A 10,993-nucleotide genomic window follows, 5' to 3' on the forward strand; every position below is an offset into this window, starting at 1 on the left:
ATCACCGCATTCCCGGGGGGCCCCCAGCGTGGGCCTGGCTCAGACCCAGACCACGTTTGTTGAGTGAACGTGGGAACTTGTGTCAAGTCCCACGCTCTGGAGGCGGGAGGCAGAAAGCCGGGCATCTGGAAGTCCAGAGGTAGGGAGTGTCCTTCCCGGGCTCAGGGTTGGCACCTTTGATCTTGTGGCGCCTCCCACGCCTGCAGGGAGCAGAGCTGCCAAGCAGGTGCGCCCGCTTCCCGAAGCGGAGGGAGGCCCACTGGCACCAGGTGACGATGCCAGTTTCCCTGCCGGGCCGAGGGCTGGCCGTCGGGCGCCACTCCGGGTCGGCCTGCGGCGTGCAAGCACTTGCCTCTCGGGCTCCAGGGCGTGGGGTTTGGCATCTGAGCTCTGGGCTCACGAGCCTCTGGCAAAGGGACTGCAGCTTGGTTCATACTTTCCGCTTGAAACATCTCCTCCCTTCCTTCCAAGCCGGGAGACAGGAAGTCAACACATCGAGGGTGGGGTCCGGGAGGCCGGATCTCACCAGCCTCTGGGCTGCGGCCTCCACCGAGGCTCCTTCCTGCCGCCGCCAACCATGGGGAGCCGGTGGGGCCTCCTGTGCGTCACGATGCTGGGCTTTCTGATGCGCACACAAGGTGAGAGACGCTCAGGCCCCAGGGGGAGCCCCGTGGGTGCTGGGCTGGCGCTCTGGCCGCTTTGCAAAACTCCTTCCAGCGCAGCTTCCCCCGAATACACGACTGTGAGTTGCCAGACGGGAATGGCAGGGATGGGCATGTGGCTTCTGGGAAGGCACAGGGGACAGGAGTCCTGCCGGCCCCGGGGGACGGACCTGGACCCGCCCGGTGCAGGCCAGCAGCGCCTGGAGGCAAGCCCCCGGCTCTGCTGTTTTGCTCTGCTTTGCAAACCCGGCCTGTCTTTCTGGGGGCTTGATCTCCGCAGGGAGGGGGCGATGGGTGTTTTCAATTCCCCTGAGGGGCGGTATTAGCTGTCACCACCCGGCTGAGAGACACAGAGCGGGAGCACAGCTGGCTGGTGTGCGGGCGGCGCCCCCGGGGCTGATTGGGCTTCGGGGTCGGGGCAGAGGGGAGAGCCTCTGCCCGATTGTGCAGCTTTCGGGTGAACGGCCCGCCCCTGGCCACAAATGGAAACATGTGAGTTGTTTACACCCAGGGCGGCGGCGAGGGCGGGGGGGGGGCACACGGGCTGCCTCCGGATGCGGGGCTTCGGTGTGTCGGGGGCGAGGCCGGGGTGTGTAGGAACCGGAACGCACCCATGGGTGCGGGATCGAGACCCCCTCTCCACTCCGGGCATTTGAAGACCCCATTGCACGCATGGAAGCGCGGGCGGCAGGTGGCACGGGGTGTGTGGGGGGTGTCGGTTAGCCGGGGCGCCTCCCGTTTATCTCGACCGACACACGTTCAGGGACGAGGCGTTGGTTGTCTCTGTCCCCGATGTGCTGTCGCGGGAGGCGCAGCGAGAGGCCACCGCTGCGGGCAGGGTCACCTGGGAGTCTCACCTGCGTGTGCACGTGCCGAAGGGCACGTGGGAGCCTCCGCAGGCGGGGTGATGCCAGGCCAGGTGTGCGGGCGCAGGGGTCACACGGGACAGCTCGCGTTTAGCGCAGCTGCAAACCCAGCGCCTCCCGCGGAAAGCGCATCCCGGAGTCTATTGTCGTGACCTCGTGGGGTCAACGGGAGGTGGAAGGTCCCCGCTTGGGACAAGTGCACCTGCACGGTGCAGGGAGAAGGGAGGGAAACGCCCTCAGGGGCCACGCGGGTCCTCGGGCACCTGCGGGATCGGTTAGCAGAGAGCCCTTGAGCGTGGCGCGACGCTGACACGTCCGGCACACCACGCACGCCGCTGCTCGCCACGCAGCCCGATGTCGCTGCCACGTGTGCCGCCGCCTTACAGATGCGTAAACTGAGGCCCGGCAGGGTTCCGTCCTCTGCCTGCGGTCCCAATGAGGAAGCCGAAGCAGAAGAGAAACTTGCCGAGGCCAGCTTGTGGGTTCGGTCTGTCAGGAAAAAAAGGAAATATTTCCACGTATCTAAGATATCTCTCCATCGTTCCGCCAGAGCGACGTTACCTTATAGACATGCTGTTGTTTTCCGTGACCCACGTTCCCGTGTTCCCGTGCATCTTTTTCTCCTATTTTCCACGGATTGTGGCATTTATTCGTGTCGCCTGCTGCATGGAGCTGTGCAGGGCGTTTTGGTTTTGCTTCTGAGATGGTGATATGTGGAGGATGGGACACCTGCCCAAGGCCACCAGGACAGGCCACACTCTAAAGACAACCAAGAGTGTCTCTTGGTTTTTGCCTCTTTCCTCACGCCTCCGACTACGTTGGATGTAGCCAATGTAGGAGTGTGAAGGCCAAAGCCAGTTGGGTCACTGGAGCCTGTTTTGTCACCAGGCCCATCGGCAGGGCTGGATCTGCCCAGCTATGTAGGGCGGCGCTTCCCAATCCTTGCTGCAGAGTCATCTGGGAGGAGCTGGATTAAAGGCACCACGCAGGCCCTGCCCCTTGAGATGCTCATTGGGCATGTGGGTGGGACTCGGCATCTGCAGGTTCAGAAGCACCCAGAGTCACGCCGCGCAGCGTCAGGGCTCCCTGGAAGGAATGATGACTGAGCACTGGGCCATCTGGTTGACCCCTGGGTGGAGACTCATGGATATGTGGCACCAGGAGGCAGCTGTTTTGGGGTTTCCCGTTCAGTGACGCATCATCAGCCTGCACGGCCAGGCCGGAAGTGACATCCCCTCCGGAGACATGTGACAGACCGCCATTGTCAACTAGGGGTGGCTTTGCTGCCAGGGGACCCTTGGCAGTATCTGGAGTCATGTGTGGTTGTCACAACTGTGAGTAGGGGGCTGGTGTCCTCAATGGGTGCCGCCCGGTGTCTGCTGCACACATCACAGAGTGATCCAGCCCCAAATGTTGCTAGTCCTCAGGCTGGGAAATCTGATGTTAGCTGTCTGCCTCTGTGTGTCTGTCTGACCTACCTACCTACCTAAATATTGCCTATCTAATATCTGTCCACCTCTACGTACATACATCTGTCTGTCTGTCAATCTACCATCTATCTGTCCACCCATCTATCCATCCATCTACTCATCTGTGATATCTATCCATGCACCACCATCCATCCATCATTTATCCATCCACCCACCCATCTATCCTTCCATCCATCCATCCATCCATCCATCCATCCATCCATTCATCTATCTGCCCAGCCATCTATCCATCCATCCATGCATCTATCATATCTATCTATCCATCCATCCATCCATCCATTTATCCATCCATCATATCTATCCATGCACCACCCATCCATCCATCATTTATCTATCCACCCACCCATCTATCCTCCCATCCATCCGTCTATCCATCCATCTATCCATCTATCATCTATGTATCCATCCATCCATTCACCTATCCATCATCCATCCACCCACCCATCCATCCATCCATCCACCCATCCATCCATCCATCCATCCATCCATCCATTCACCTATCCATCATCCATCCATCCATCCATCCATCCATCCATCCATCCACTCACCTATCATATCTATCCATGCACTCACCCATCCATCCATCATCTTTTCTTTTTTCTTTTTTTTTTTAAAGATTTTATTTATTTATTCATGACAGTCACACAGAGAGAGAGAGAGAGAGGCAGAGACACAGGCAGAGGGAGAAGCAGGCTCCATGCAGGGAGCCCGACGTGGGATTCGATCCCGGGTCTCCAGGATCGCGCCCTGAGCCAAAGGCAGGCGCCAAACCGCTGCGCCACCCAGGGATCCCCATCCATCATTTTTCCATCCATCCATCCATCCATCCATCCATCCATCCATCCATTTATCCATTTATCCATCCATCCATCCATTTATCCATCCATCATATCTATCCATGCACTCACCCATCCACCCGTTTTTCCATCCATCCATCCATCCATCCATCCATCCATCCACTCACCTATCATATCTATCCATGCACCACCCATCCATCCATCATTTATCCATTCACCCACCCATCTATCCTCCCATCCATCCATCCATTCATCTAGTCATCCATCATGCATCTATGCATTCTCTCACTCATCCATACATCCATACAACCAACTACTCATCTCTCTCTCTCTCTCTCTCTCTCTCTCATCATTATCATCATCATCAATCTACAGACTCAGATATATTTTAAGGAACTGTCCCACAGGACTGTGTAGTTGGCAGGTCCGAAACCTCCAGGGCAGGCTACAAGCTCAGCTAGGATGCAACCCTGCCGTGTTGAGTCTGAGTCCCTTCTTCTCCGGGATACCTCACTCCATTTAAGGCCTTCAGCAGATGAGAGAAGGCCCACCCACATTACGGAGGCGGATGTGATTTCCTGGCACGTGACCACAGATGATAACACCTGCGCGGTGACATCTACACTAGTGTTTGACCAAACATCCAGGCACCATTGCCCGGCCACGTCCACACAAAATATGAACCATCCAGAATGTTTTCATATATCCACTTCTACTGCCCGAGACACCCACGCTGCTGGATTTCCAGAGGGTTCCATGGTCTTTCTGCCCGTTCTCAGCACCCGGGCTCCCACAGCTGTGTTCGCAGAAATATCGCTGTGTTTGTTTCTGTTGCAGGACTGGGGTGGATCCAGGGCTGTTTAATCATGTTGCGTCCCTACTTTCCCTGTGACCTTGAGCTGCGCCCTTGAAGGGGGCGCCTCGGTGGTGAGCGCAGCTGCTGTAGAAACGGCCACGTTCTTGAGAACAGAGGGGGACAGGGGATCCCTGGGTGGTTCAGCGGTTGATCGCCTGCCTTTGGCCCAGGGCGTGATCCTGGAGTCCCGGGATCGAGTCCCACGTCGGGCTCCGGGCATGGAGCCTGCTTCTCCCTCCTCCTGTGTCTCTGCCTCTCCCTCTTTCTGTGTCTCTCATAAATTAATTAATTAATTAATTAATAATAAATCTTTAAAAAAGAGAGAGAACAGGGTGCATTGCGTGCAAAGCGTTGTCCTCTCGTGCCGTGAGCGTGCAGACGGCTTTCCCGGGCGACCCTGGGGCAAACCGTTCTCAAGAGTTTTCAAAACGTTTTCTTCCGATGGTGTTTTGTTTTTATCCTGGTGCATCGCCGTGAAATATGACCTGGACAGAGTGCCGATCCTCTGGGGAGGTAGATGGGAAACTTTGCTGGGTGGCGGGAGTCAGGAATGCTGGGGGATGGGGTCCAGATGCAGAGTCCCCGGTCCCAGTGCCTGGTTCTGGGGCCCCATCTTGGGTGCTTTCCTACCTTCCCAGGGGGACCTTCTCTGTCGGTAATTCGGGGAGCCCCTGCCTCTTACCCAGAGGACTTCAGAAGCACGTGGGGAGCATCTAGAGCCCCCACCCTAGATGACATCAATGGGCCTCTCTAGTTTTTCACGCTCGGGGTGGATATGAGGCCAGATGCATCGTGTTCAGGGGTGTCTGGGGAAACAGCAGGGTCCCATATGTGCATACAAGTCACCAAAAGGGGGTGGGTTTCCTTCTGCAAGTGAACAGAGCTGTGTGTGCTCAAGACCCATGACCATCCCTTGGAGTTTCCTGGACTTACTGACAGGGCTGCTCCCAAGGTGGCCCCAGTGGCATCGACTTGGAATATTTGCACGTTGCATGCCCGGGGGCCCCCATGGCCGGTGCACAGCGGCCTGCCCTCCTACTTCTGAGAAGAAGCAGCCTGAGGCTCTTCTTCGGCTCTTATCTTCTTCAGTGGGTCCTGGGGGGTTCGGCCCACTGGACAGAGCAGGGAGGAAGCATGTCTTTCCTATTTGGATGGTGGACTTGCAAAGTGGGGTCCCCAGGCCAGCAGCAACCGCAACACCCCCTGGGAGCTGCTGAGCAATGCAGCCTCGGCCTCGCCCAGACTTGCCGATCCGATCCGGAATCTGCACGGGAGCAGATGACGGCTGAATCACACTCCCGCGAGGGTCTGAGAGCCACACAGGCAGAAGGTCAGAGGTTGAGGAACAGCCCTGGTGTGCACGCAGCTCTCCATGCACAAAATCTTTCCCTTCCGCCGAGCCCTGGGGTGGGGTGAGCGCCTCCGCTCCATCCCACCAGAATGTCCCTCCCACGGGCTTTCGTCCAAAGGGCACCTGGGGACGCTGGGAACGGGGACAGCTGGTTGGCCTTGCACGGAGAGGCTCAGCTGTGCTCAGCTGCAGGGCACGCCGGACGGGGTGGGGCTCCAGGGGCGGCCTGAGCCGCGGGGTCACCTGCTCGGCTCCACGGAGCAGCCGCCGGGCCGCCCCTGGGCAGTGTCCCTCATGGCATCCCCGCTCGTTCGTGCACTGAAGTGCCCTGACTCACAACCCGGCCGTCTTGCGTAACCCTTGCTCCCGGTGCACACGGAAACCTCGTGAGCGCCCCAGAGACTCATGCACATGCGCTGAGCTGTTCCCGCGGCCGTGCACCCACACCCGCCTGGGCCTTGAATAAAGAAAGAAAACCTTATATGAAGAAATATGAATAAATAAATAAATGCCTGGAAAAGCATTTCTTTTATTTCCTGCGGGGGACACGGATACAGGGATGTGGGCTCGAATCACAGCCTCTCAGAGCCCGTCTGCACTCCCGTGTGGGTGACGGGCCACCCTGCGGACGCGGTCCACCCTCTTTAAAGTCCACGGCGTCGCGTGATACTCATGCTGTGCTTGCTGGTGTTTTTTCGGCCTTTTGCTCACGGCTTGCCTGGGGCCCATTCTCTCCCTTAGATCCGAGCGGGCGGTCCTTCAGCGCTTGCAGGGGATGCTCGGGCGGGCGCTTGTGTGCTGTGCGTGGCGGCCGCGGCCAGGCGGGCAAGTGGTGGGGACGCGCTGCTGCGAAGCCACGGCGTCCGCGCGGTGTCCTTATTATTCCAACAACAGTCCTGCGGTCTGCATGTTGCCGTTTGTCGTGTCAGCTCAAGGGTGTGTGTAGAAGCTGAGAGACCCCGGAGTCACACGTGCAGTGGGGATCAGACGGGAGGGTCCGATCAGGGGTCAAACTGGGCTGGTGTTCCCGGTCTGGTACTTGGAGACGACAAAGTTCCTGCAAATGCTACTCAAAGACCCCAGAATAGCTTTTTCTAAAAAAAAACACACACACACACACACAAAATGGGGAATGGGGAGCAGGGGACTGTTGTGCATAATGGTGACCTCAGCCTCCCCAGCAGCACGAACTGCACCGTAAGCCCCCCGACCCCGGGATGTCAGCGGGATCGCCAGCCTCACGACCCCGGCACACAGGATGCTGCTTCCTCCTGGGGTCACAAATCCGAGACATGTGGCTTTGATTAAACGTCCCCGAGCTCGCTAAGCGGAGAGCCGATCACAAACACATCTTGGGACATGCGGCCCCACCTCCTGGGCTCCACGGTGGAAAATCGGAAAATCGTGGCCACGGGAGCGAAGGCCTGGTGAGCAGGCTGAGCCCCCGGAGCAACATCGGGAGCCTGCGACACCTCCCGGCCCAGCTAGGACCCGAAATGCATGGTGACCCCTGCCGCGGGGCTGGGGGGGTGGCTGCAGCCCCTCGGGAGAGCACAGGGCATGCCCGCTGGGTCCCTCCGGGCCTGGAGGACCGGAGTGTGCTGCACACAAGTGCCTGACGCTGTGTCGCCAGCTGATGCAGGAGGCCCCTGGGGACAACGCCCTGCACACCTGAGTCCGGCCCGCAGGGCAAGACCTAGGGTGCAGCTCTGGCTGCCTGGTCACCGGCCCTCATCCCTGTGTCCCAGGGCTTCACCCGGTGCTGCTGAGAAAGGAGGGGGCGTGGAGCGTGGGGGGTGGCGACGCGGGGACAGGCACGTGAAGGCATGGGTGTCACGGCCGGCTGTCCCGCGCAGATAACATGCAGAGGCGTTGGCTGATCTGGGACGCCGGGCGTGGTCGGAGCTGGTTGGAGCAGTTTAGTGGGCGCGGGTGTGCTTTTGGGGGGGCTGGGGGGTGTCTGGAGCTTCGGGGGCAAGGCACCCCCAGCACAGCAGGGCGATGGTTATTAGTCAACCTGCAGGGCCTCCCCCTGGAGAGGGGCGCTTGCACAGCGGAGCGCACAGGGGGCCAGCAGACCCCCCTCCCATGGCCGCCTGGCCCTGTGCGCCCCCTGCCCCCCAAGTCCCCCAGAAACCAGCTCCTGGTCTGGCACCTGCACCTGGTGCCCCGTGGGCGACCCTCCCTCCCCGACGCACTCAGTGGGATTGATTCCACCAGGGGAAGGGCAGAGGGCACACAGCCGAATGAACATTCTGGAAATGGATGGAGCTGGTGGTTGCTGGCGCTTGGGAGCGCTTCAAATGGCCAGATGCTAGCCCAAGGAAGCTGCTTTATTATTTCTTTTTTAAAAAGAAGATTTTATTTATTTATTCATGAGACACCCAGAGAGAGAGGCAGAGAATCAGGCAGAGGGAGAAGCAGGCTCCATGCAGGGAGCCCCACATGAGACTCGATCCCGGGACCCTGGGGTCACGCCCTGAGCCCAAGGCAGATGCTCAACCTCTGAGCCACCCCCAGGCGCCCCTCAAGGAAGCGGTTTAAAAAGAAAAAATGATGGAAACGTCTTCTGATGTTCCCTCGATGACGCTGGATGCGGCCGAAGGTGGAAAGGCCTGCAGGAAGGAGTGTCCATGGGCTGCAGACAAACTTGGGGCGGCCGGGGCCGCTCTCAGCTCATCCTAAACATTTTCTGGTTCTTCTTATTATTTTTTTTAATGTTTTGTTTTGTTTCAGACAAAATGCACTTGCTCATGGGTCACCAGGTTAACTCTTCCAGAGGGAGCAGGTCAGGGAGTGCGGGTAAAGAAAGCACCAGGTGGTGCAAGCGGCTGCAGCAGGGAGGCCTGAGATTGCAGAGCAGCGGAACCACCACCCCCGGGGGAGCCCGCCCCGCCCCCGGGAGCCCCACTCCCGCCCCGGGGCCCAGGGAAGGCTTTGTCCCAGGGCCCTGTTTGCAAAGCAAAAGTAATAACCCGCTGCCTGGGGCTCGGCTCTGGGGAGCTTTGGGGTCGTGGTGAAATAGGAGCTTTGGGGTTGGGGTGAAACACAGGGAAACAGCCGGTTCTGAGCCTCGTTTCTGAGCCTCGTCGACTTGGGGCTTCGCAGCAGCCGGAGCAGCAGGTATACAGCCGCCTTCTCGGGGGCCGCCTCTGCAGAAGGGCTGCAAGGCCCTGTGTGTGGATTTTGTGGGTTTTCGTGTGCGTCCGCCTGACTGCTCTTGTCTGCCGTTCAGCCCCATTAAACATGTTACTTTCTCTCCTTTGGGTGTTTTGTTCTCAAAACAGTGCATCGGTCATTCACCTCCTCCTCCAGGAAGGCCTCCATATGTGCTTGCACAGGACGTGCCCTTGCCGGTGGCATGCATTGTGGTCCTTGAGGCATCCCGCCCCTGCCTTGAGGGGTGCTCACGCGCCTGTCCCCCTGAAAGAGCTGGGCACGGAGGGCTTGCGGGGTTCATTGGCACATGCCCAGCACCCAGCAGTGTCTGCAAACGGCACACGTCCAGCAAACAGGGGGACAGCAGGACCCTCTGACCCTGCGCTGAGCTCTCGCGGGGGGTTGAGCTTTGCACCAAGGCTCCTGTCTGGCTGAGCGGGGACACGGGGCAAAGAGGGAGCAGCCAGGAGCCAGCACCCCTGACGCTTCACGTCCCAGCGACTTACCCACTGTCCCCTCCACAGGTCAACGTGACTTTGACTTGGCCGACGCTCTGGATGACCCTGGTAAGTGGCCGTGTTTCCCGGGGGCTTTGCTTCTGCAGAAGCTCCGGGGTTGCTTTGGGGTCTGGGGCGCCTCCCTCGCCAGCGGGGTCTCGGGCCACGTCCACGCTCAGGCTGCACCCGTGGACGCTCACACAATGTTTGTTGAATGGATAAGCACATAAGCATCGTTGAGGAGGCAGGAAGTAGGTCCCTAAGCTCGCGTCCACCTCTCCTACCTCTGCTCACCAGAAACAGGGCCGCTTTCCTGGCCTGCATAGTACCAGGTGGGCTCCCACCTGTTGTGCATGGTCTTGGCTAAGTTAGCCTCTCTGCAGGTGTGCAGAGTCTCTCTCCATCGCCTCCAGAAAGGCTGGGCTCTAACTTACGTGCTAATGAGCCGAGCTGATCCTCTGGCTAAATTCCTCCCCCCCCCCCCCCCCCCCCGGTAACTTTGCCCAGCTCCTGGGGAAGACTGGTAGCTATAGATCGTAACCGTGTCCCGTTTTCCCCCCTACCTACGCAATGGGATGTGTGTTCAAAACACGAAATAGGGGACTTGGAATCTACACCTTGTATTAGAGTGTTGATGGTTCCTTCTGTGACTTTTGGACACGTTGTCAATGATTTATTGAATTCGTTTTCTCTTTGTTGTTTCACAGAACCCACCAATAAGCCAAGCTCAGGTGAGTGATGAGGCAGCTGGCGAGAAGCGAGCGAGCGCCCTGGAGCTGGTGCTGCTCAAAGCGTGTGCGAGGCTGTTCACAGGGGCGTTGAGTGTGCAAAGGGGCTGCAGATGTTCACGGCAAACCCTACTCACCGGGAAAATGCAAAACCTAGTCACGGAGAGACATTAGCGCGTCCCTAGCAGGATGGCTAGAACCAAAATATACAGAATAACAAGAGTCGGTCTGGGTGTGGAGAAATCAGAGCCCCGGTACATTTGTTCATAGGAATGGGCACTGGTGTAGCCACTGTGGAGAACCCTCTGGCAGCAAATCAAATAGCAAAGCAAAACAAAAACAAACAAACAGAAAACCCCAAAAAGTTTTTCTGTATGATCCAGCAATACCACTCCCAGGTATATAGCAGAAACACTGGAAAACAGGGAGTCCAGCAAACGTGGAGATTCACGTGTACAGCAGCATGATTCACAACAGCAAAAAGGTGATGACAGTCCTAATGTCCATCAACGGAGAGATGGAATGGATGCATGGGTGAGTGCCTGGATGAATGGGGAGGGCACATGCTGGCTGGCTAGATAGGTAGA

The 10,993-nt window shown here is 58.3% G+C and overlaps 1 protein-coding gene across 2 annotated transcripts in view; it reads left to right on the forward strand.

Annotated features, from left to right (window-relative positions):
- Positions 1 to 298: 298 nt before the first annotated feature.
- Positions 299 to 10,993, forward strand: part of LOC140629138 (glycoprotein Xg-like) — a 27,666-nt gene continuing 16,971 nt past the window's right edge. Inside the window, exons 1-3 of one of the 2 annotated variants that reach the window (XM_072818628.1) lie at positions 299 to 638; positions 9,706 to 9,747; positions 10,386 to 10,409. In XM_072818628.1, the coding sequence (XP_072674729.1) occupies positions 578 to 638; positions 9,706 to 9,747; positions 10,386 to 10,409 (127 nt within the window). In that variant the 5' untranslated portion in view covers positions 299 to 577. The remainder of the gene's footprint in view (positions 639 to 9,705; positions 9,748 to 10,385; positions 10,410 to 10,993) is intronic. The other variant, XM_072818627.1, reaches the window with a different exon arrangement.

This window comes from Canis lupus, chromosome Y (assembly GCF_048164855.1).
Source record: "Canis lupus baileyi chromosome Y, mCanLup2.hap1, whole genome shotgun sequence".
Lineage (NCBI taxonomy): Eukaryota > Metazoa > Chordata > Mammalia > Carnivora > Canidae > Canis > Canis lupus.